Source organism: Oncorhynchus tshawytscha, linkage group LG02 (genome assembly GCF_018296145.1).
Source record: "Oncorhynchus tshawytscha isolate Ot180627B linkage group LG02, Otsh_v2.0, whole genome shotgun sequence".
NCBI classification, from domain to species: domain Eukaryota; kingdom Metazoa; phylum Chordata; class Actinopteri; order Salmoniformes; family Salmonidae; genus Oncorhynchus; species Oncorhynchus tshawytscha.
This window is the reverse complement of record NC_056430.1, coordinates 47495488-47522239: the sequence shown is the minus strand read 5'-3', so window position 1 is coordinate 47522239 and position 26752 is coordinate 47495488. Positions and strand designations below refer to the sequence as shown.

The 26752-nt window shown below is 41.7% G+C and overlaps 1 protein-coding gene across 5 annotated transcripts in view; it reads left to right on the top strand.

Moving 5' to 3' along the window:
- The first annotated feature begins 804 nt into the window (after positions 1-804).
- LOC112233759 (receptor-type tyrosine-protein phosphatase alpha-like) overlaps positions 805-26752 on the top strand; it is a 42838-nt gene continuing 16890 nt past the window's right edge. For 2 of the 5 annotated variants that reach the window (XM_042300170.1, XM_042300189.1), the window contains exons 1-3: positions 806-1206; positions 24378-24424; positions 25068-25158. In XM_042300170.1, coding sequence (XP_042156104.1) covers positions 24404-24424; positions 25068-25158 — 112 coding nt within the window. In that variant the 5' untranslated portion in view covers positions 806-1206; positions 24378-24403. Of the gene's footprint in view, positions 1207-14389; positions 14502-22030; positions 22128-24377; positions 24425-25067; positions 25159-26752 lie in introns of those variants that run through there. The other 3 variants (XM_042300185.1, XM_042300180.1, XM_042300172.1) reach the window with 3 other exon arrangements.

Sequence of the window (26752 nt, the reverse complement as noted above, 5' to 3'; positions counted from 1 at the left end):
TGGATACCATTTACAGAAAAAAAGCTGATTGGGACAGTACTGTTTTCCATCTTAGAACTTTGAAGTTGTCAAGAGAAACATTTACATTCTAGTACAGGGGTACTCAACTCTTACCCTGAGTCTTCTGTTCTACCTGATAATTAATTGCACACACCTGGTGTCGGGGCTAAATCAGTCCCCGACTGGAGGTGAACAACTTTTATTTTAAATGTGGTGGAACTGGCTTCGTGGTCCAGAGTTAAGTTTGAGAGTTTTAGTAAAGCTTGGTTCACCCACCAACCATGGTCCTATTAGAGTGCAGGCTTTTGTTCTAGCACTACACCTGATTCAATTTATCAATTGAGCATCAAGTCTCAAGACCTTGATTCGTTTAATCTGGTGTGGTAGTGCTGGGCTCAGTGGGCTGGATCAACTATTGATCAAAAGGCTGCACCCACTAACAGGACCAGGGTTAGTGACCGCCACTGGCCTATGTTGAGAGCAAGCAGCTGTTGTAAACTAAATGGGATTGTGTGCCCAGGCAGTATATTAGCTATTAATAAGCCTGTCCAATATTCGTTGTTTAAACAGACAGCCTAATTCTGATATTATTTTTCAGATCTGATTGGTCACTATACCAATTAGTGAAAATTATCTATATCCGAATTGGGCTGCCTGTGTGATAGACATGACCAGGTGGTGGACTCCTGCTCTTCTGCATAGGGCTGCTGTTGTTGACTCGGTTTCGTGACGATGTCACAGATTCAACGCAAGATGTCGCACCGGCGCTATGGATGGATGGAGGGAGAGGAGGAGCCAGGACTGGGAATTCTCTGCTTCCCATCCCTCCTTAATGCAGACAACATGGCGGACTAAAAGATACGGCTGACCCGCCCGGATACAGCGAATAAACAGTGGGATTCACGCCCCCTATGCTCAAGGAAGACGGAGAGACACCAATTTGTTAGAAACACCCTCGGGAACATTGAGGAATTTTTGGGACCGTTCTAGTCATTCGTTAACATAAACATACTTGCGATCTGTTGCCTCCAAATTGGCGGTCTGTCCCAGATCGTTCATATCACCCAGGCCCCCCACCCCACATACACACTATTGGTTCCTGGGGTGTGAAGACAGGGGCTGGGGTTAAGAACGTGGAAAAAAAGGAAGAAAGGAATTGCACAACTGTAAATATTCAGGATTGTGCAAAACCAAACGGAAGTCGTGGTGAGTTTTGTTTTTGTTCTGCTGTAAATTGTCACTAGTTACAGTAGCGTGCTTCATTTAGTTGTAATAAGGTCCGACTACTTGGTCACAAACGAGCACTTTTGGTTTGTCCCACACATTATCATAGCAAAGTATTCCACGGCGCGATAAGGTCGAGAGGGAAGCTAGGTGATTTATTTTTAAGTAACGTTCCATGGCTATCATCATAGGAGCTCAAATAATGTTTGTTGCGACAGAGAACATTCACACAACTAGCTCGGAGGCAGGGAGGGACATTTTTCGAGGGGGGCTGGCGAGAAAGGGGGAGAGGAAGAGTGTCTACATAATTATTTTTTGATTGGAAGTCCGTATGTTAGTGTGTTCTGTGAACGCATACATTGTAACAATGCGAAATAAAACCAATAGGCGGTCCAGTGAGTTCTACCTCACTGAAAAGTACATATTGATCAATGCTTTGTTGCCGGGGTGGGGTGGATAGGGGGCTGAGTGCGACCACAGCTCAGGAATTAGATCGTTTTAGACATCCAGGCCCATTCAAATCACAGCAGATATTCTTTATTTAGCTTCGACAAGCATCATACTGCTTGACACGGCCTCGCACTCCCCATTTCCTCTTCTCATACGAATTATTCTGGCTTGACTGGATCCTGAGTCGACTTAGTCAAGCCTAAATATAGTTATGCAGGTAGGTTGGTTTCAAAAAGTTTCAGGGCAGGGCCTTAGTATTTACTTACCACATACTGTAGGCAGTGTTGTAGTGACATGCTGTAGTTCCCTCAATTATCTAATCAATAAAGGTTACTAAACACAGAAAAGACATTTGGCAAAGCAGGAGTCATTCAGGAAAATGTGCTACATTCTGTCACTTTACCTTTTGAAACCAGGGATTTTATTAAGCTGGAGACAACTGTCATTTGATGCCATTTGTGTTTCATCATTAGCTGATATTTGCAGCAAAGCTTTAGAATGTAGTGCGACTTGAGTCTTTTTCATTCTCATGAGACCTGACTTAATCATGGTGACAGTGGAGATATATTATATGTATAGAATATGGCCTAATGCACATAAGCTTTATTTATAAAAGCTACATGCATGTATGCTCACTGTCGGTCACAGCCAGCAACATGGATAACACTCAACAGCTTACAAAAAGGGAACGGACTATGGATTTCAGTATTTGGGTCAAAGAAGCATGATAACATGGTCAAATATCAACATTATGTCAAGAAAGAAAGGAAGGAATGGATTAAGAAAGGATAGATTGACTACGGCAGTACTCCAAGTAGGAAGTAGGCCTATGGCAGAGCTTGGCGTGTCATCATATCATAAATGAGTTGTGTGCAGCTGTGTACAAAGGAAGCTGACGAGTCATGTCTGGACTGCTTCAGTGTGAGCAGTTGCATTGGTCTCGCCCCACTATGCGCTATCCCAGAATGCAGTTTCCTCTCCACCGAGCTCGGCTTGTCATGTCTTGACTATTCAAGTGCAAAGCAGAAGCTGCTTGCCTCGATCTGACATTGACTCGTCAGACCTGGACTGCCCTAGCATGCCGACAGGGCTGGCCCGACCTCGTCATGTCTGGGCTCATCACTGCTCCTCGCAATTAGGGATCTAGTAGTGTTGGGGGGGGGGACAACAGGTGTAGAACTTAGTGAAATGCTTACTTACAAACCCTTAATCAACAATGCAGTTTTAAGAAAAATAAGTGTTAAGTAAAAAATAACAGCTAATTAAAGAGCAGCAGTAAAATAACCGTAGCGAAGCTATATACAGGGGGTACCAGTACAGAGTCGATGTGGAGGGGCACAGGTTAGTCGAGGTAATTGAGGTAATATGTACATATAGGTGGAGTTAAAGTGACAATGCATAGATAATAAACAGAGTAGCAGCAGTGTAAAAGTGTGTGGGGAGGGGACAATGCAAATAGTCTGGGTAGCCATTTGATTAGCTGTTCAGGAGTCTTATTGCTTGGGGGTAGAAGCTATTAAGAAGCCTTTTGGACCAAGACTTTGCACTCCTGTACTGCTGGCTGTGCGGTAGGAGAGAGAACAGTCTATGACTAGGGTGGCTGGAGTCTTTGACAATTTTTAGGGCCTTTCTCTGACACCGCCTAGTATAGAGGTCCTGGATGGCAGGAAGCTTGGCCTCAGTGATGTACTGGGCTGTATGCGCTACACTCTGTAGTGCCTTGCGGTCAGAGGCCGAGCAGTTGCCGTACCAGGCACTGGTTTAGCTGTAGAACCTTCTGAGGACGAATGACAAATCTTTTCAGTCTCCTGAGGGGGAATAGGTTTTGTCGTGCCCTCTTCACGGCTGTCTTGGTGTGTCTGGACCATGATAGTTTGTTGGTGATGTGGACACCAAGGAACTTGACGCTCTCAACCTGTTCATCTGCAGCCCTGTTGATGAGAATGGGGGTGTGCTCTGTCCTCTTTTTCCTGTAGTCCACAGTCATCTCCTTTTGTCTTGATCATGTTGAGGGAGAGGTTGTTGTCCTGGCACCACACGGCCAGGTCTCTGACCTCCTCCCTATATGCAGTCTCGTTGTCGGTGATCAGGCCTACCACTGTTGTCATCGGAAAACATAATGATGGTGTTGAGCCATGCAGTCATGAGTGAACAGGGAGTACAGGAGGGGACTGAGCACGCACCCTTGAGGCTCCCCTGTATTGAGGATCAGCATGGCGGATATGTTGTTACCTACCCTTACCACCTGGGGGAGGCCTGTCAAGAAGTCCAGGATCCAGTTATAGAGGAAGGTGTTTAGTCCTAGGGTCCTTAGCTTAGTCATGAGATTTGAGGGCACTATGGTGTTGAACGCTGAGCTGTAGTCAATGAATAGCATTCTCACATAGGTGTTCCTTTTGTCCAGGTGGGAAAGGGCAGTGTGGAGTGCAATAGAGATTGCATCATCTGTGGATCTGTTGGGGCGGTATGCAATTTAGGGTGGATCTAGGGTTTCTGGGATAATAGTGTTGATGTGAGCCATGACCAGCCTTTCAAAGCACTTCATCACTACAGACGTGAGTGCTACGGGTCAGTAGTCATTTAGGCAGGTTACCTTAGTCTCTGTGCCCAAGAACACTATGTTGGTCTGCTTGTTACTTGCCTCGAAGCGAGCATAGAAGTCATTTAGCTCGTCTGGTTGGCTCGTGTCAATGCGCAGCTTGCAGCTGTGCTTCCCTTTGGAGTCTGTAATAGTTTGCAAGCTCTGCCACATCCGACGTGCGTCAGAGCCGGTGTAGTACGATTCAATCTTGTATTCAGTAATTCAGTCCTGTATTGACACTTTGCCTGTTTAATGATTCGTCGGCGGGCATAGTGTGATTTTTTTTTACAGTGGGGCAAAAAAGTATTTAGTCAGCCACCAATTGTGCAAGTTCTCCCACTTAAAAAGATGAGAGGCCTGTAATTTTCATCATAGGTACACTTCAACTATGACAGACAAAATGAGATTTTTTTTTCTCCAGAAAATCACATTGTAGGATTTTTTATGAATTTATTTGCAAATTATGGTGGAAAATAAGTATTTGGTCACCTACAAACAAGCAAGATTTCTGTCTCTCATAGACCTGTAACTTCTTCTTTAAGTGGCCCCTCTGTCCTCCACTCGTTACCTGTATTAATGGCACCTGTTTGAACTTGTTATCAGTATAAAAGACACCTGTCCACAACCTCAAACTGTCACACTCCAAACTCCACTATGGCCAAGACCAAAGAGCTGTCAAAGGACACCAGAAACAAAATTGTAGACCTGCACCAGGCTGGGAAGACTGAATCTGCAATAGGTAAGCAGCTTGGTTTGAAGAAATCAACTGTGGGAGCAATTATTAGGAAATAGAAGACTATAATCACTCTCGATCTGGGGCTCCACGCAAGATCTCACCCCGTGGGGTCAAAATGATCACAAGAACGGTGAGCAAAAATCCCAGAACCACACGGGGGGACCTAGTGAATGACCTGCAGAGAGCTGGGACCAAAGTAACAAAGCCTACCATCAGTAACACACTACGCCGCCAGGGACTCAAATCCTGCAGTGCGAGACGTGTCCCCCTGCTTAAGCCAGTACATGTCCAGGCCCATCTGAAGTTTGCTAGAGAGCATTTGGATGATCCAGAAGAAGATTGGGAGAATGTCATATGGTCAGATGAAATCAAAATAGAACTTTTTGGTAAAAACTCAACTTGTCGTTTTTGAAGGAAAAGAATGCTGAGTTGCATCCAAAGAACACCATACCTACTGTGAAGCATGGGGGTGGAAACATCATGCTTTGGGGCTGTTTTTCTGCAAAGGGACCAGGACGACTGATCCGTGTAAAGGAAAGAATGAATGGGGCCATGTATCGTGAAATTTTGAGTGAAAACCTCTTTCCATCAGCAAGTGCATTGAAGATGAAACGTGGCTGGGTCTTTCAGCATGACAATGATCCCAAACACACCGCCCGGGCAACGAAGGAGTGGCTTCGTAAGAAGCATTTCAAGGTCATGGAGTGGCCTAGCCAGTCTCCAGATCTCAACCCCATAAAAAATCTTTGGAGGGAGATGAAAGTCTGTGTTGCCCAGCAACAGCCCCAAAACATCACTGCTCTAGAGGAGATCTGCATGGAGGAATGGGCCAAAATACCAGCAACAGTGTGTGAAAACCTTGTGAAGACTTACAGAAAACGTTTGACCGCTGTCATTGCCAACAAAGGGTATATAAACAAAGTATTGAGAAGTTTGTTATTGACCCATTACTTATTTTCCACCATAATTTGCAAATAAATTAATTAAAAAATCCTACAATGTGATTTTCTGGATTTATTTCCCCCTCATTTTGTCTGTCATAGTTGAAGTGTAGCTATGATGAAAATTCCAGGCCTCTCATCTTTTTAAGTGGGAGAACATGCACAGTTGGTGGCTGACTAAATACTTTTTTGCCCCACTGTAAGCTTCCGGGTTAGAGTCCTGCTCCTTGAAAGCGTCAGCTCTAGCCTTTAGCTCAGTGTGGATGTTGCCTGTAATCCATGGCTTTTGGTTTTGGTATGTACTAGAGGTCGACCGATTTAATCGGCACGTCTGATTTAATTAGGGCCGATTTTCAAGTTTTCGCAACAATTGGTAATCGCCATTTTTGGACGCCAATTACATTGCATTCCACGAGGAAACGGCATGGCAGGCTGACCACCTGTTACGCGAGTGCAGCAAGGAGCCAAGGGTAGTTGCTAGCTAGCATTAAACTTACCTTAAAAAAACATTAAATCTTCACATCACTAGTTAACTACACATAGTTGATGATATTACTAGGTTAACTAGCTTGTCTTGTTGCATATAATCAATGCGGTGCCTGTTAATTAATCATCAAATCACAGCCTGCTTCGCCAAACCTGTGATGATTTAACAAAGGCACATTCGCGAAGATAGCACATTCAGTGCATGAATGTGACTAAAGATAAACATATTTTGCCTTTCTTAAAATCAGTACACAGAAGCATATATTTTTTTAAACCTGCATATTTAGTTCAAATAAATTGATGTTAGCAGGCAATATAAACAAGGCAAATTGTCACTTCTCTTGCGTTCATTGCACGCAGAGTCCGGGTGTATGCAACTGTTTCGGCCACCTGGCTCGTTCCGAACTAATTTTCCAGAATTTTACATATTTATGACATAACATTGAAGGTTGTGCAATGTAAGAGCAGTATTTAGACTTAGGAACGGTTCCGTATTTCACTGAAAGAATAAACGTTTTGGTTTCGAATTTATCGTTTCCGGATTTGGCATGTTAATGACCTAAGGCTCGTATTTCTGTGTTTTATTATATTATAATTAAGCCTATGATTTTAATTTTTGATAGAGCAGTCTGACTGAGCGGTGGTAGGCAGCAGGCTTGTAAGTATTCACTCAAACATTACTGTGTTTGCCATCAGCTCTTAGCAATGCTTGATCACAGTGCTGTTTATCAACTCCTGAGATTAGGCTGGCAATACTCAAGTGCCTATTTGAACATCCAATAGTCAAAGGTATATGAAATACAAATGGTATAGAGAGAAATAGTCGACGTGTCATAATCCATATAATAACTGCAACCTAATATCTCTTTACTGGGAATATTGAACCAACAGCTTTCATATGTTCTGAGCAAGGAACTTAAACGTTAGCTTCTTTTTTTTACATGGCACATATTGCACTTTTACTTTCTTCTCCAACACTCTTTTTGCATTATTTAAACCAAATTGAGCATGTTTCATTATTTGAAACTAAATAGATTTTATATATTAAGTTAAAATAAGTGTTCATTGATCATTCATTGTTGTTGTAATTGTCATTATTTCAAGTATATATACAAACATGCATACATACATACAGTTGAAGTCGGCAGTTTACATACACCCTAGCCAAATACATTTACACAGTTTTTCACAATTCCTGACATTTAATCCAAGTAAATATTCCCTGTTTTATGTCAGTTTGGATCACCACTTTATTTTAAGAATGTGAAATGTCAGAATAATAGTAGAGAATTATTTATTTCAGCTTTTATTTCTTTCATCACATTCCCAGTGGGTCAGAAGTTTACATACCCTCAATTAGTATTTGGTAGCATTCCCTTTAAATTGTTCAACTTGGGTCAAACGTTTCAGATGGCTTCCCACAATAAGTTGGGTGAATTTTGGCCCATTCCTCCTGACTGAGCTGGTCTGAGTCAGGTTTGTAGGCATCCTTGCTCACACACATGTTTTCAGTTCTGCCCACCAATTTTCTATGGGATTGAAGTCGGGGCTTTGTGATGGCCACTCCAATACCTTGACTTTGTTGTCCATAAGCCATTTTGCCACAACTTGGACGTTTTTATTTTGTGAAGTGCACCAGTCCCTCCTGCAGCAAAACACCCCCACTACATGATGCTACCACCCCCGTGCTTCACGGTTGGGATGGTTTTCTTCGGCTTGCAAGCCTCCCCCTTTTTCCTCCAAACATAACGATTGTCATTATGGCCAAACAGTTCTCCAAAAAGTTTGGTCTTTGTCCCCATGTGCAGTTGCAAACCGTAGTCTGGCTTTTTTATGGTGGTTTTGGAGCAGTAGCTTCTTCCTTGCTGAGCGGCCTTTCAGGTTATGTCGATATAGGACTCGTTTTACTGTGGATATACATACTTTTGTACCTGTTTCCTCCAGCGTCTCACAAGGTTGATCTTGGATTGATTTGCACTTTTCAAACCAAGGTACGTTGATCTCTAGGTGACAGAACACGTCTCCTTCCTGAGAGGTATGACGGCTGTGTGGTCCCATGGTGCTTATACTGCGTACGATTGTTTGTACATATGAACGTGGCACCTTCAGACATTTGTAATTTACTCCCAAGGATGAACCAGACAAATTTGTTTCTGAGGTATTGGCTGATTTCTTTTGATTTTCCCATGTCACGCAAAGAGGCACTGAGTTTGACGGTAGGCCTTGAAATACATCCTCAGGTACACCTCCAATTGACTTCTGGAATTTCCAAGCTGTTTAAAGGCACAGTCAACTTAGTGTATGTAAACCTCTGACGCACTGGAATTGTGATACAGTGAAATAATACGTCTGTAAACAATTGTTAAAAAAATTACTTGTGTCGTGTACAAAGTAGATGTCTTAACTGACTTGCCAAAACTATAGTTTGTTAACAAGAAATTTGTGGAGTGGTTGAAAAACTAGTTTTGATGACTCCAACCTAAGTGTATGTAAACTTCCGACTTCAACTGTGTGTGTGTGTATATAATTGGTCGATTCATCGGTATCGGCCTATTTTGGTCCTCCAATAATCGGTATCGGAGTTGAAAAATTATAATCGGTCGACCTCTAGTATGTACGTAATGTCACTGTGGGGATGACGTCATCGATGCACTTATTGATGAAGCCAGTGACTGATGTGATGTACTCCTCAATGCCATCGGAAAGAATCTCGGAATGTATTCCAGTCTGTGCTAGCAAAACAGTCCTGTAGCTTAGCATCTGCGTCGTCTGACCACTTCTTTGTTGACAGTCACTTGTGCTTCCTGCTATTGTTTTTGCAAGTAAACAGGAATCAATAGGATATCTGTTTCTGTAGTTAGAAACAGATAAGATTAGCGTTCCTGATACGTTATTTTGTTGAAATAGAATTTGATCTCTGAGAAATGAAGCTTTCATTGACAACTGGCTTGAATTGTGATGACCACACAATTTATTTATCGGTTTTCTACCCAAAGTTGCAAAGGAAATTTAGTGATCCATTTAATAAAAAGAGGACATCAGCTAAATGGATAAAAGGGTGTGGCACAGTTCAGCCCCAAACCTATTGATGTTTGAAGAATTGTCAAATTGCCTGCTGTAAAAATAAATAAAAATATGATTCAGTGTGCTTTAGGACCATGCAGACGCATCGGAAGGGGCTGACAGGCTGTTTAACTTTGCACCCAGCCGTTTCTAAAGCCAGTGTGACATGTTGAGTTTATTTCCTATGAATTTGGCTCTAGCGTGTGAATTGTTCGGGCTATTAGCTATTATGACCCCACAAATGAAAGCTAAGATTCCCCTCTGTTTCCCTCTACAACGTTCACAAGTCACGCATGACTCATTAGAAAGGACTTTTACAAAACTGCACAGAATTACTGGGGGAAATGAATTGTACCGAGCTGCCTGTTCAAACTACTAGCACACTGCTCGGACACCCATGCATACCCCACAAGACATGCCACCAGAGGTCTCTTCACAATCCCCAAGTCCAGAACAGACTTTGGGAGGCACACAGTACTACGTGGAACTCTTCCACATCAGGTAACTGATGCAAGCAGGAGAATCAGATTTAAAAAATCAACAGGTAAAAATACACCTTATGGAACAGCGGGGACTGTGAAGAGGCACACACAAAGGTACAGACACACACATATTGTTGTATGGTGGTATTGTACATTTTGTGTTGTAGATATGTAGTGGTGTAATGATGTTATATGATGTACTGTTTTCTTTTGTTTGTAATGTAAGTGCTTTAATGTGTTAGGACCCCAGGAAGTGTAGCTGCTGCCTTGGCAAAATGCTAATTCAATTGTGATCTTCTTCCTATGAATTTGGCTCCAGCCTTGGGATGGTTTGGGCAATTAGCAATTATGACCCCATTCCTGAAAGCTAAGACTCTCAGAAACATATCTTCTGTTCTCAGAAAGATTAAATAAACAATGATTGCTTGATAATCTTCCTTTTTTCTTTCCTGAATTTTCCATTACCGGTATGGTGCATTTCAATAACTTGAAAGCATACTTAATTCAGGCATTTGCTGATTTGACATATCTTTGTGTTGTTTATAAAGCGTCATCAAATCTATTTACAGATTTGTTTCAGATACACCTAGGGTTCTATTCTAAAACACATGTTTTAATAGAGCAGTAAATATATAGGACAGAAAATGATTGTGTTCAGTGGAATTCACTGTACTTCGGCGTTAAAGTCTACCACATCTCTCCTTTTGAAAGATAAAGTAAGTTCATTATGATTTCATTTGATTATGATATCATTTTCCGAGAGAGTGACTGACTCTTTAAGCAGTTTGGCTCATTGGACAAGTCAGAGTTGTTGAGTGGTATGTTGTTTTTTTTGGCAATACACTGTAGATGTGTGTTCCAGCGAAGAGTGACCCACAGCTAGTGTAATTGGAACTGGCCGTGTCTGCTGTGGCAGGTGGGATGGTGCAAGTTACCAGAATGTCTTGTATTGTATTGACTTTTGAATAGAATTGACATGAGTTGATTTTACTTTCTTCTAGAGGTCAACCGATTATGATTTTTCCATGCCGAGACTGATTTATTGGAGGACCAAAAAAGCAGATGCCGATTAATCGGCCAATTTAAAAATAAATGTATTTGTAACAATGACATTTACAGCAATACTGAATGAACAATGAACACTTATTTTAACTTAATATAATACAACAATAAAATCAATTTAGCCTCAAGTAAATAATGAAACGTGTTCAATTTGGTTTAAATAATGCAAAAACAAAGTGTTGGAGAAGAAAGTAAAAGTGCAATATGTGCTATGTAAGAAAGTTAACGTTTCAGTTCCTTGCTCAGAACATGAGAACATATGAAAGCTGGTGGTTCCTTTTAACATGAGTCTTCAATATTCCCAGGTAAGAAGTTTTAGGTTGTAGTTATTATAGGATTTATAGGACTATTTCCCTCTATACCATTTGTATTTCATTAACCTTTGACTATTAGATGTTCTTATAGGCACTTTAGAATTGCCAGTGTAACAGTATAGCTTCCGTCCCTCTCCTCGCTCCTCCCTGGGCTCGAACCAGCAACACAACGACAACAGCCACCATCGAAGCAGCGTTACCCATGCAGAGCAAGGGGAACAACTACTAGAAGGCTCGGAGCGAGTGACGGTTGAAACGCTATTAGCGCGCGCTAACTAGCCAGCCATTTCACTTCGGTTACACCAGCCTCATCTCGGGAGTTGATAGGCTTGAAGTCATAAACAGCGCAATGCTTGACGCACAACGAAGAGCTGCTGGCAAAACGCACAAAAGTGCTGTTTGAATTAATGTTTACGAGCCTGCTTCTGCCTACCACCGCTCAGTCAGATACTTAGATACTTGTATGCTCAGTCAGATTATATGCAACCCAGGACACGCTAGATAATATCTAGTAATATCATCAACCATGTGTAGTTAATTAGTGATTATGATTGATTGTTTTTTATAAGATAAGTTTAATGCTAGCTAGTAACTTACCTTGGCTTACTGCATTCACGTAACAGGCAGTCTCCTTGTGGAGTGCAACAAGAGAGAGGCAGGTCGTTATTGCGTTGGACTAGTTAACTGTAAGGTTGCAAGATTGGATCCCCCGAGCTGACAAGGTGAAAATCTGTCATTCTGCCCCTGAACGAGGCAGTTAACCCACCGTTCCTAGGCCGTCAATAAAAATAACAATGTGTTCTTAATAACTGACTTGCCTAGTTTAATAAAGGTATATATAAAAAAAAATCGGCAAATCGGCGCCCAAAAAATACCCATTTCCGATTATGGCAGCTTGAAATCGGCCCAAATTAATCGGCCATTTCGATTAATCGGTCGACCTCTACTTTCTTCAGTATTCTTAGTAGATTTAATCTCACTCAATGTTCATCTCAAAGTGCACTAGATTGATACATTTTAACTTTTGATACTTTAAATAGTTTTTTCCCCCCCGGTTAGACCCCAATGTCCTGAAATCCTAGCAACGCCCCTAGATAGCAACACTAGCATAAGCCTAGCTACTGATGTAAATAACATCAGATGCTAGGGTAAATATTTAGGCCCTATCTAACAACTATGGGGTGTTGGACAGTTTCTAGTGCCCCAGAGTCTAGACACGGTAGTAGCAGCTCATTGGAAAAAGTGCACTTTGAGTGACAGTTTGACCTTGTAAATACTAGTGGAGCTATTTTCAACACATTAGCCTATTTAGGCTCATTTTTGACCGTGATAACTTGGACTGTCACCTGCACTCGTTGCAAAATTTAGACCTATTAAAAGGTTTTGATATAGGCTAAATTCCACGGTGAGTGTTAAGAGTAATGGTCTCATTTCGACGCTAACACTTCTCTTTTCTGTGTCTTTTCAATGTGGACCCAAATCACTGACATTAATTCACCTATGGATTAAAAGGTCGCACAAGAACTGTCTGGAGAGGGTTGTATTATGGTATGTAGGTCCTACAATATTCTCCAACCTATTAGCCAATTTATGGTGGGCCTCCCACCTCACCTAGCTCTGACCATAGCCCAGTTAGGCTTGTCCTCAAATGGTATCAGTGGAAAAGTTATTTGGTGTCAATTTTTCCTGCCCTACATAAGAAAACAAACCTAGAGGGAACACTGATGTCACAGGGTGTAGAGAAGCTCTGGGTCTTTGATGGGCCTGGGATGGGTCTCTTATCTTGCAAAGGCTGAGGGAGTGTGATTATGGTCTCTGCAGAGGTTGGTCAGTGTGGCAAAGTCACATATGCCTGGAGGTTATGGGTGGGGCTAGTCCTTTGAAAATAGAGGATGCGCTTGATTTGGCTGTGCACTGGGAAGGGGAGTGAAATGTTTAAAGGGAAAACTCTGCTTTCCTGGTGCGTCATTCAAACTGATGTGCTCGTACATTTTTAATGCCTGCCTGCCTGGTATTAGATAAATGGATAGATTAATATTCTTTTTCATATACAGTGCATTCGGGAGGTATTCAGACCCCTTGATTTTTCCCCACATTTTGTTACAGCCTTATTCTAAAATTGATTAAATAGCTTTTTTTTCTCCCCTCATCAATCTACACACAATAGCCCATAGTGACAAAGAAACAACTGGTTGTTTTGTGTGTGCCAATGTTTAAAAATGAAATCACATTTTATTAGTCACGTGCTGAATACAGCAGGTGTTACAGTGAAAATGCTTACTTACGAGCCCCTAACCAACAATGCAGTTTCAAAAAATACAGATAAGAATAAGAAATAAAAGTAACAAGTAATTAAAGGACAGCAGTAAAATAGCAATAGCGAGACTATATACAGGGGAGGTACCGGTACAGAGTCAATGTGCGGTTAGTGTCCGGTTAGATGAGGTAAAATGTACATGAAGGTAGAGTTATTAAAGTACTATGCATAGATGATAACAACAGAGTAGCAGCAGTGTAAAAGAGGGGGGGGGGGCAATGCAAATAGTCTGGGTAGCCATATGATTAGGTGTTCAGGGGTCTTATTGCTTGGGGGTAGAAGCTGTTTAGAAGCCTCTTGAACCTAGACTTGGTGCTCCGGTACCACTTAGCAGTCATACACTGTTCTCTCTAAGGTGGCTGGAGTCTTTGAAAATTTGAGGGCCTTCCTCTGACACCGCCTGGTATAGGGGTCCATTAGAAATGCACAAGTTCACTATGTTGACCCTTTGTTATAGTTTTGTATGCAGGCCAATGCATGGAAGCCCGTCGTCCCTACATTTGCTGATGGAGTGAGAGTAAGTGTGGGTTTGTGGCCTTCAGCCCACACTACGCTCCCGGGTCACAGTGGCTTTAGGGGAAGGCCGCTGCTTAGCGCCACCACATCCTCTCCTCTGTGTGATGTGGGTAGACTGTGGAGTCCCCTGGCGTGCTCTGTGAGAAACCCCACAACAAAGCAGAAGCAGCCTACATGCACAGCCTGACTGAGTCACCACATTTGCGCTTGGTCCTCTGAGCCGGACACACTCTAGCTCCCACAAGCTTTGGCTGACAGCACATTTTGCCTTGGCGCAAATCCTGGATCTTTCACTCCGTTTCGCCAATTTCCTGGCTCATATGAATGAGGTGAGCGAACACTGTCACAGAGCATACTAGTAGCAGTACTAGCCCTAAAAAAAAAGGGAAGTCCAGAGTATTGTGGGTGATGTGTGTGGCGTTGAGGATGTATAATCTGTGGTCTGTGTTGGGGGCGAGGGAGAGTCTTGGGCATGGCCTACTTGAGCCGCCATGAAGAGGATCATTCAGAGTATTCCTGCCTCAGCGGATCCCCCTCAGGACACAGGCAGAGTATTAATATGCCATGAATGAGGGCAGACAGACTGCCATTATCTCTCCTCGCGATGACTCGTGAAGCCGTGCACCCTCGAGTGAGTGAGCAGGGGGGGAAATTTGCGCTTCTCCAGTACATGCTTGTCTTGCTGTCGTCAGTTCATCAAGGCCGTTGGGCTGCTTATCAGCGGGCGCTGCCGGCAAGCCGGTGTCCTGACAATCTAAGCTACCCGCCTTGGATGAACTAGAGTTGATGTTGTTTGGCACGCCATGTACACTCATGAGCTGGTTTGCTTGAGCTGTAGGTCTACAGAGTGACTCAGTCAAATGTAAAGGCCGTTATCAGATGCGCCGAGTTTCCATATCTGTATCAACTGTAGAGAATTTTACTTTCGAGAATTAGGTGAATCCCCTGAGTCTAGTGCAGCTGCTCAGATTGATGTTATAAGGTGAGGAGAGGATTGTTGATCAGTGTAGGCCTGCTTATTACGAGCATTGCCTAAACTCAAAGCAGACGTGAACAAGTGGGAGAATCTAGCGTACCTTTTTAAAATGCACTGTGATTTAGCTGTTTTCATTTCTTTGTGATATTTAGAGACCAAATGGACAAGAGATACGAAACGAATGGTAAAATGCCCCTTGAAGTAAATCTCTCACATTGTGTGAATGAAATACCATGAGGAGAAACACAGTCCTGTGACCACGCAGTACTTTCACACCGATTAGGCTGACACTTGGCCACAGGCGGAGAGGGAACCATGTATTTATTCTGTGGTCATGCTGTGGTCACCACTCGCATGCAACAAAAAAAACACAGGTCTGCATCCATACCCACGGTTGTTAAAACTGCAATTGCAGGGAAGACTTTGAAGTAACAGGCTGTTTCTTTCTTTTTGTCAAGGTCAAATGTTTGTCACAAATGACTGCTCTTAAAATCGCCCTGTCCTTTGAGATTCCCACGTCGGCTTCTTTAGCCTTCTGTCACCGTTGTGATAAGTTAGGCTCACCTTCTGTAATGGATCCGTTCATTGGTTAATGTTAACACCTGCAAAGTAGGCATGGGGAGGGCTACTCTAATCCTGCTGTGCCACAAAGTGTCTTTGTTTTCATCCCAATCGTCTCTTCGTTGGCATCCCTAAGCGGGACAGAATGGCCTCTGTGTATTAGCCTAGGCACAGTCCATGTGAAAGAAAAGGAGCAGAGACGCTCGATAAGAGTGATTCCTCACGAAACCGACATAAAAAAAAGAACATGAATTTGGGGATTTTGTTATCCATAGAACAGTCCTTTGGAGGAAGGACTGTTGACACATTTGGCATTTTGTATCTAAAAGCATAATTGATAAATAATATATCAAAGTTGGCTTATGACATTTTGGGTTTACCCTGGCCTCCTTTAAGACTCGGTAGTGTTTCATCTGTAGGTGCTACGCTGCAAACATTGGTGTCATATGACGCGTTACAACTTTCTGTAACATGAGCAGTATTTAGATTTCAATTTTCTTCTATATTTCTTCTCTGCTCTGTGTACACGTGCATTCTTTTCTGAAGGAAGAGCAGCGTCACAACTTTGTTCATTTGAACAATTTCTCTCGTTCAAAATGACATTCGGTAGCTTCTAGCTATGCTTGTGTAACTTTATGAGCTGGATTTGCCTCTCTTTGCATTTAGTTAGTTGTCTGATTTTTGCTATTAGTTTGCTAATTTTATTAGCATTCTGGTAAGAGACCCGATTTGTCTTTTCTTGCAGTGTTTTAGTGCCCCCCTGCGTGCTGTGTTGGTAATACCATCAATCCCAGGGTAAGTGGACGGTGTGACAATATGGAAATCTGGATACCGCCCCTGCCTAAAAGGAGGGCTGTGATTTGGCCTAGGAGGCCATGTAAATGGGCCATAAAAACTAGCAGAGATCCCACTCAGGCTGCCCCAAAGGTTAGATGTTGTAGCTTTAACCCCTGGGAGCGTATTGTTTGAGGCAACAGTCACCCACAGTGACTAACATGCATGATGCTTTTGGAATATCTTGGCGAACTCTGCATTCTATCTGGAGTCAGAGTTCTGAATAGGCTGTGTATGGACCACTGTTGCTGTTTATTTTAGAGGCACATTTTGTCTGAATATGAAGATGGTTGGGTGGGCGCCCGGTCGCACTTTAACACCTTTCTGTCCTACCGACAATTGCAAAGAAATTTTAGATCGTTCCTCTTTCGATCCTTTTGAAATCAGATGACAACTAAACAAAGCATGAGGAAAAAATACCGAAAAACAGGCTTTCTGGTGCAGTATCGAACATGACTGTTTTGTGGACGGCTTTATTATAGCACTTGACTAAATGAAGCGTCATGGAAGTTAGGCTAATTAATAGAACATATTGTAGTCACTTCTGAATCTACACTCACTCTCCATTTTTAGGTGGGGTGGCATCAAAACAGTAGTGAGTCTCGCAGTAGAAGAATTGTTTAGCCACCTAGAAATAGACCACTTGACGAGACATCACATCTCAGGAGGTTGCTGTGATGAGAATGCAGCAAGATGTATCGAAACGTAGGAAGTGAAGAGTGGGGCACTTTTGGAAAAGTTCTGCAGATTCTGGCCCGAGCAAACCCAGGTGGCGTGATGTTAAGAAAACGTCTTTTAGTTCCACAGGAGCTTGCTAGAACGTTATAGTCGTGGTCAATATAGCCTTAATCAAATTGGGATGTGCTTGTGTGGAACTAGGCCTAGATAGCGGAAGATTGCAATCCGAAATGAAGCAGTGAGAGGAAGCCGCTGTGGACCCACTTCTTTGTTCTCTGCGCTATTGGAATATCTTGGTCGGGCACGGCTGTCAACACCGCTTTCGTAACAGGAAACTGGTAAGCGCAAGAGGAGAACGTTGTACCTTTTTGTGCAGTACAGTACACAGTATTATGGCATAGGCTACTAGGCATATAAGATGTTTGTGTTGTCCAACTTGTATTTTTAGAACGCTAGACTGTATCGTCAGCTTAGTGATGAGGCTGCATATGCTCATATGGATGTGCGTGATTCCGTGTCCCTCCCATTCTACTGCTACTACAACCAGAGATTGTTCAGAAAGCTTTCTCTGCCGTCTCCGCTACAAATAGAGATCCATCACGCCAAAGGGTGGCTGCTCTCTTACTTTACTATAAAAGATGGCACTTTGTTGTGTTGAGTGGGTATAGCCTAGGTATGAAGTAGAAACACTTGACCAGTGCCTCCTTGAATTAATAATGTCCTCTCTCCACTTAAGTCACTGGGACATCCCTCTCACAGCACACACTCCTCTGTGGATGAACACACACACACACACACACTGAAAGGGTTTGGGGACTGCTTTGGTGGGCAAAATGCATTTAACCAGGTCCCCATAGACTGATGCACTCAGACCTATAGATCAGACTGGTAGGCACTACACTCAGAAACTGCATCTATGTGGCTACTAGCTCCAGTTAGCGTCGGACAGCTTCACCTCACCAACATGAACACGCCACCCTATCACAGCAGGGTGACAGCAGTGAGTCATGTTTGTCCAAAAAGGCTGTTTAGGCTCCCAATGATGCATGCTGATTCATAAGCACAAAGTCTGATTCATACCAGACCGATGATGCAACCATGCTACATTTAGCCTAATTTAGAGAGGAAGCTTCTACTTCAATCAGGCTAATGTGATTTTAAAGTCACTAATGTCAATGGGGAATGGTTGTGTCATAGCTGAGTCATTGGTTATGAAAATGGCTGCTCTATGGGTCAGGTGAGGGGAGGCTGGGGCATTGTACAGGAAGGGTTCAAGGGTCAGAGGCTGATTTTTGGATGAGTGAGGAGTTTGCGGTACTAGCAGCCAGACTGCAGGGGAAGGAAGCAATGTGCTGGGTTCTCGTCGTTTTAAGACTTTCCTGCAGTCTGAGTCATTTGGATCGACAGCCTAGCCTACTATTGAGGGAGAGATGCAGAGAAAGGGGTAAAATGTGCCGTTCCATCCTTTTTTTCTGCACGTTATTGGGCATGTCTTTAAGTGTTTTATTTAGGAGGAAGGAAAGTTGATCAATTTCTTTTTAGTATGACATGCATAAGCTACAGTTAAGTACATACCTCAGTTAAATGTCTAGTTTTGATTTACATTTGGTTGTCAACTAATGTTAATAAAAAATAAACTGAAAACATGATTGGATTTAGGTTAAAAGTTGGACAAAAAAAATATTAAATACCCTATGTTGATGACTTGAGGCAAATCCAATCAATTTTCCACATTGATTCAAAGTCATCACAGATTTTTTGGGGGGTTGAAATGACGTGGAAACAATGTTGATTCATCCAGTTTTTGCCCAGTGGGTTGAGTTTGTAGGCCTAGGCTATCTGTTGGTTTTCCTTTTGGTTCTATCCTGGATTCAGCTCAGTGCGGTCTTCAGCTATTAGTTTGCTTTAAAGTCAAGTGAAACAAACACTCCCGATGCACTAGGCCACCCTTTGATTTTAGGAACACCTCTTCTAAATTTAGCACAGGGACGAATCCTCATTCCCTGTTCTCGTTTAGAGGTGGAAAACGGCACAAGTGAAATCCACCCTGTGTGCAGCAGTAGCAGAGTTGTCTGAGGGGAAACTGCAGCACTGGTTGAGGTTTCTGGGGAGGTGGTTGGCACGGTTTGGGCATGGAAGGGAGAACTGTAATTGTGGATGTTTTTTGTCAGCTGTGGGTGCGTAAATGTGGGTGGGTAAGACCGGGGAAGGGAAGCGGGCAAAGGGCAAAAGTATTGGGGGAAGGGTAGGTACAGTGCTAGGCTAAATAATATGCAGCATGAGTCTGCAAGCTTGAATACCAAGTGTGGTTTTCACAATCCATTTTAAAACGATTCTGTGCTAAGGGACATTTCCTTCTAGAAGGACCCATGAGCACCAACATGTGCAATACATAGGAGCAGTTTCACATTGGGTGTCAAGTATATATATAAATAAATAAAAATGTGGAATGAAAATATATATATATATATATATATATAATATATATAATATATATATATATTTTTTTCATTCATTTTTTATATATATATATTTTCATTCCACATTTTATTTATTTATATATAAATAAATAAATAAAATGTGGAATGAAAATATATATATATATTTTTTTCATTTTTTATATATATATATTTTCATTTTTTATATATATATATATATATATATATATATTTTTTTTTCTTTTTATATATATATATACATATATTTTTTTCTTCATTTTTTATTTATATATATATATAAATATATATATATAAATATATAAATATATATATAAATGTGGAATGAGCAAAGGCTTTGATTTCTGGTCAAACAGATGGAAAATGGGTCTTAGACAACATCTACCAGAAAAAGTCTTAAAAGGTATTAGAAATCAATCAAAACACAATCATGTTGAAGACCCCTGCCAACTAATATCAACACTTATATATTGTTTTAGAGAAATTATTTGCCTTCTGTAAATTTAAGAAACATTGCCTTGTAATTCTGTTACCAAAAACCCACAGAACTTTAAGACATGTTCTAATTTCACTCCCTTGTAAGGCAGGATAATGAAAGTTCACAGAAGTAACAAGTAAAGGTAGACCTACCAATTCATTAGTGTATTTATTGATGTCAAGTTTGCTTATGAATAGTTAAGTGTTTAAAACTTGTAATTATGTTACCAAATTGGTAGTGGAATTACTGCAATTGAATTGGCTACAGTAGGAAATCATAGTTGTCACAAACCACAGTTGGGTCACCTGCTACTGTCCTCCTTTCCACTGGCATGCTGTTATGTTCAGCTCAACTGTTTTCTTTCTGTTGTCTGGTGGTCAAAGCAAGACTGAAAAACATTCTGGACAACTTCTCGCTCTCTCTCCTTAATGTCACCTCAACCTGGTTCTTAGTGACACCTACCCTCTTTCCGTTTACTGTAGCGAGCATCCTCGCCCACTAAGCACTGACCGACATCGGACGTCCTTGGACGGTGAAATTAGTTCAGTCCGCCCTGGCTGGACCAAATCTGAACCAATCATAGACGTCTATGTTTCACAAGTTTGGACAGTAGTCCCACTGTACTGTACTCTACTGAGCTCTACTATACTGTGATGTCCAAACTTGTGAATCATAAACGTCTATGATTGGTTCAGATTTGATCTGGTCTGGACCAACCATATGTTGTCGTGTTTGGGGGCGGAGCTCACTAGAATAATATTCAAAGATGCAAAATAAGGATATTGCATATTTCTACCTGTGTAGCTATTCAGGATACATCACCATGAGGAGCATGAAATTCATATCAATAATTATGCATTTCTGTATAGTACAGATCAGGGACCCATGACATAACTCCGTTACCGTAGTTCTGTAAAACTCGAGGTGTCAGTCATAGCGGACACCCCATTTTTCTGGAAAATGTGGTCGCATAAAATGCATAGGGAGATTTTCCCGTAATTCTGATACCCAACAGTTCTTCCAGCAAATGTGTTTGTGTTAAGTTCTCTGTGTAAATTAGTAAATGACCTTGTGCGTAGAGTTGTATGCTTTGTTAAACTCTGAAATCGATAGATTTGGTTTGGCACAAAAATCTGAGTCTCGGCGTAATTCCATTAATGTGGAATTGCCCCTAACAAAACATAATACATACTACTCGTTGATAGACCCATCTTAACCACTTGCTTTCCCCAAAACAGTAAGGATGGATCACAGTTATTCCCCCTAGATACAAATGGCACAGTAGTGTTTTTTTCCCACCCAATTCTGATGCTCTGGCAGTAAATCCCTGATAACCATACTTTGTGTGCGTGGAGCTGGAACGCAGTACAGAGAGCCAGACGGGCTGGATTATTCTTGTATCAAGACCACGAGACTGTCACAGCTCAGTCAGTGAGGCCGCACCCAGTGGACTGGTGGGATTACACAGTTGTCAGCCCACCCAGCCTGCACTTTGGGCCCTTTCCTACACACACTCGCCCTTATTTCAACTGACTCCCTTTCATAGCAGCTCCACTGCAGTCAATGCAGAAATACAACACATTTGATTTGAAATTATTGCGCAATACAGGCAATTTTGCCAAATCTGAACAGATTTGTCCCAATCCAGTCTCTGCGTTCCTTCTCAGTCTCTAACTTCTTGATTTATGCCCAGAGCTCGGGTAACTAGGCTATCTGCAGTCTTGCGTATAGCCCAAGTTGAAATGCATATATGCCTACATAAAATGGTGCTTTTTTTTTTGTTCCCTTCGCTGTGTCCCAGAATAATGTGGTAATTTATTATTCATGTTACGGAGCACCACCTGGATACAAGACTCATCTAGAAATCGGAGAGAGGCAGCGTCTGGGATTTAGCAGACACAGAATGGTGGGCTTCTATGCGGGTCTGATGGCTGTTGGTTGCAGCATGGTACTGGCAACATCGGGGTTGTGGGTAAGATTCCCGCATGGGTCACAGTAGTGAGTTAGGCTAACATTTGATAAAGGCTGCTGATAAATGAGCAAACCAAAAGAGGGTGGGTTTATGCAGACATGGTTTCATAACCTAACTCGGGATATGTAACGCTTTCAGAATTATAAAAAGAAAAAATTGAGGTAAGGGTCAGATATTTGGATAAATCACCACCTGGCAAGTTTGGGATTAGTCAAGCCTTGCAACATTGTTTTAGAGAATTTGGCATCATGGGGGGGAGGAGGAGTATGCTGAGGAGTATTTCTGTCTGTAATAAAGCCCTGTCTGGGCCTGGCTCCCCAGTGGGTGAGCCTATGCCCACCCATGGCTGCACCCCTGCCCAGTTTTGTGAAATCCATAGATTAGATCCTCATACATTTATTTCAATTGACTGATTTACAGTGGCTTGCGAAAGTATCCCCCCCGGCATTTTTCCTATTTTGTTGCCTTACAACCTGGAATTGAAATAGATTTTTTTTTGGGTTTGATTTACACAACATGCCTTCCACTTCAAAGATGCAAAATATTTTTTATTGTGAAACAAACAAGAAATAAGACAAAAAACTTAACATTTTAGTGTGCATAACTATTGACACCCACCCAAAGTCAATACTTTGTAGAGCCACCTTTTGCAGCAATTAGAGCTGCAAGTCTCTTGGGGTATGTCTCTATAAGCTTGGCACATCTAGCAACTGGGATTTTTGCCCATTATTCAAGGCATAACTGTTCAAGCTCCTTCAAGTTGGATGGGTTCTGCTGGTGTACAGCAGTCTAAGTCATACCACAGACTCTCAATTGGATTGAGGTCTGGTCTTTGACTAGGCCGTTCCAAGACATTGAAATGTTTCCCCTTAAACCACTCGAGTGTTGCTTTAGCAGTATGCTTAGGGTCATTGTCCTGCTAGAAGATGAACCTCCATCCCAGTCTCAAATCTCTGGAAGACGGAAACAGGTTTCCCTCAAGAATTTCCCTGTATTTAGCATTCCTTCAATTCTGACCAGTTCCCCAGTCCCTGCTGATGGGAAAAACATCCCCACAGCATGATGCTGCCATCACCATGCTTCACTGTGGGGATGGTGTTCTCAGGGTGATGTGAGGTGTTGGGTTTGCGCCAGACATAGCGTTTTCCTTGATGGCCAAAAAGCTAAATTTTTAATCTCATCTGACCAGAGTACCTTCTTCCATATGTTTGGGGAGTCTCCCACATGCCTTTTGGTGAACATCAAACGTGTTTGCTTATTTTTTACTGTGTGCAATGGCTTTTTTTAGCCATTCTTCTGTATAGCCCAGCTCTGGGGTGTACGGCTTAAAGTGGTCCTATGGACAGATACTCCAATCTTCACTGTGGAGCTTTGCAGCTCCTTCAGGGTTTTCTTTGGTCTTTCTTTGGTCTTGGTCTTGCCTCTAATGCCCTCCTTGCCTGGTCTGTGAGTTTTGGTGGGCGGCCCTCTCTTGGCAGGTTTGTGATGGTGCCATAGTCTTTCCATTTTTTAAATAATGGATTTAATGATGCTCTGTGGGATGTTCAAAGTTTTGGATATTTTTTTTATAACCCAACCCTGGTCTGTACAGCTCCACAACTTTGTTCCTGACCTGTTTGGAGAGCTCCTTGGTCTTCATTGTGCTGCTTGATTGTTGGTGCCCCTTGCTTTGGGGTGTTGCAGACTCTGGGGCCTTTCAGAACAGGTGTGATGTATATATGTATGTATATATATGTGTGTGTGTTCTATATATATATATATATATATATATATATATATATATGAGATCGCGTGACAGATCATGTGACACTTAGATTGCACACAGGTGGACTTTATTGAACTAATTATGTGACTTCTGAAGGTAATTGGTTGCACCAGATTTTATTTCGGGGCTTCATAGCAAAGGGGGTGAATACATAAGCACTCACCACTTTCCCATTTTTTTGTGTTTAAAAAAATATCTACTTTTTTCTCTTCACCAATTTGGACTATTTTGTGTCTGCCCGTTACATGAAATCCAAATAAAAAATCGGTTTAAATTACAGGTTGTAATGCAAAAAAAATGCCAAGGGGGATGAATACTTTTGCAAGGCACTGTATATGAACTATATTTTCGTTCAGTATAGTAGGAAACCAGCAAGATCCAAGTTAAACGAATAATACAAAACTAGTTAAACTAACTAGTGAAACATTTCTAAGCACCTCTTTGAGATTCTAACCGGGTCTTCCTCCTTTTCTGTTTGCATCCAGGACCACACTGTGCGAATGAGTGATTGATGCCAAATTCGCTCCTTAAGGTAAGAGATCAACTCTTTGTGCCACTCCTCATTATAGGGTAAATCCGTATAATTTCAATCATGTTCTGACTGCACCCATTTTTGGTCTAAACAAAACGTTGTTAAACTATATTATAATTTCTTGCATTTAAAAAAATTTTTATTCAGAAATTATAATAGTTTGACAACCCTGTGTGTGAGATTAAAAATGGTATAAATCTCAACCGTTTATCTTTTCCATTGAAAGACATGGATGTCTCGTGGTATGTTGGGGTATGCAAAATTGGTCAAATTTGAGCACCCCTTTCTCCTGAATGTTTTGGCATTCATTCCAAAAAGTCACTTTCTGACCACGTCTTCCGTGGGCAAACATGTATGGAAAGTTTGGTTTAAATTACAAAGCGGTGCTGTCAAACTGTTTGAATTCAAAATGATTCACTCTATAATCAATGCATTTTCTTGTAAAAAAAATCTTAATCCCACCCAAAAATGTAAGTACCCAAATTTTGTTGGATTATTCTCTAAATGTGATCATGAAGGATTTACGATTAGGCCTCCAGTTACAAGTACCACGCATATGAATTTATAATCCGATCATGACCAGCTGCACTGTGAAAGGGTCATTTTTGGGTTGTCAGTAAGGCGTTTGTCCCTGTTCTCCCAGGGCAGTATGGGTGTGTTTCCCCTGCTCCTGCTGCTCAGTGTGGCCCTCGGGGTCTCTGTCTCAGCCCAGGGACCATCTCTCACCCCCACAGGTAAGGAGGACCCACATGACATTATCACCTGAACAGTCGGAACCTACCGCTTGACACCATTTGACATATTGAACGTTCTTGTATTGTAAAATGCTTGTTTGTATCACTGCAACTCCAATGAAGTTGCAGTTGAGCCATTACATGACTCAACACTAACATCACGGGTTCTCAAAGTTCGGTCATGGAGGTATGGCAGGGGGTCTCCAGCCAGATCTCTTAATATAACAAAATGGTAATATATATTTTTATATATACAGTTGAAGTCGGAAGTTTACATACACTTAGGTTGGAGTCATTAAAACTCGTTTTTCAACCACTCCACATATTTCTTGTTAACAAACTATAGTTTTGGCAAGTCGGTTAGACATCTACTTTGTGCATGACACAAGTCATTTTTCCATCAATTGTTTACAGACGGATTATTTCACTTAGAATTCACTGTATCACAATTCCAGTGGGTCAGAAGTTTACATACACTAAGTTGACTGTGCCTTTAACTTCTTGGCGCACCCATCCCGTTAGCGGGATCATTTTCGTCAACATCCGAATTGCAGAGTGCCAAATTCAAAATAAATTACAAAAATATTTAATTTTCATGGAATCACAAGTGCAATATTGCAAAACACAGCGTAGCTCTGAAAGCAAACCAAGCGTTTATGTAAGGACATCTCTCAGCAGACGACAAAACATTACAAACAGCTAGCAGCAAAGTAGATTGGTCACGAAAGTCAGAAAAGCAATAAAATGAATCGCTTACCTTTGATCTTCGGATGTTTGCACTCACGAGATTCCCAGTTACACAATAAATGTTCCTTTTGTTCCATTAAGATGATTTTTATATCCAAAATACCTCCATTTGGTTGGTGCGTTATGTTCAGTAATCCACATGCTCGAGCGGTCACGACGGGGCAGACGGAAATTCCAAATAGTATCCGTAAAGTTCGTAGAAACATGTCAAACGTTTTTTATAATCAATCCTCAGGTTGTTTTTACAATAAATAGTCGATAATATTTAAACAGGACTGTAGCTTTTTCAATAGGAGAGAGAGAGAAAATTTCTGCTCCAAGCCGTTGGCGCATGCAAAACTCTGCTGGCACCCAGCCATCCACTGACGCGATGTGATCGCTCTCGCTCATTTTTCAGAATACAATGCTGAAACTGTCTAAAGACTGTTCACACCATGTGGAAGCCATAGGGAAAGGAATACGGTTGAAATCCCTTTAAATGGAGGGAAGGCATGCAATGGAACAGGGAGGTTTCAAAATAAGAGGCACTTCCTAGTTGGATTTTCCTGAGGTTTTCGCCTGCAATATCAGTTCTGTAATCAGTTCTGTTATATACAATATTTTGACAGTTTTGGAAACTTTAGAGTGTTTTCTATCCTAATCTGACAATTATATGCATATTCTAGTTTCTGGGCCTGAGAAATAGGCAGTTTCATTACGTTTTTCATCCAAACATCAAAATACTGCCCCCTAACCTCAACAGGTTAAACAGCTTAGAAATTCCAGAAAATTATGTCAAGGCTTTAGAAGCTTCTGGTAGGCTAATTGTCATAATTTGAGTCAATTGGAGGTGTACCTGTGGATGTAT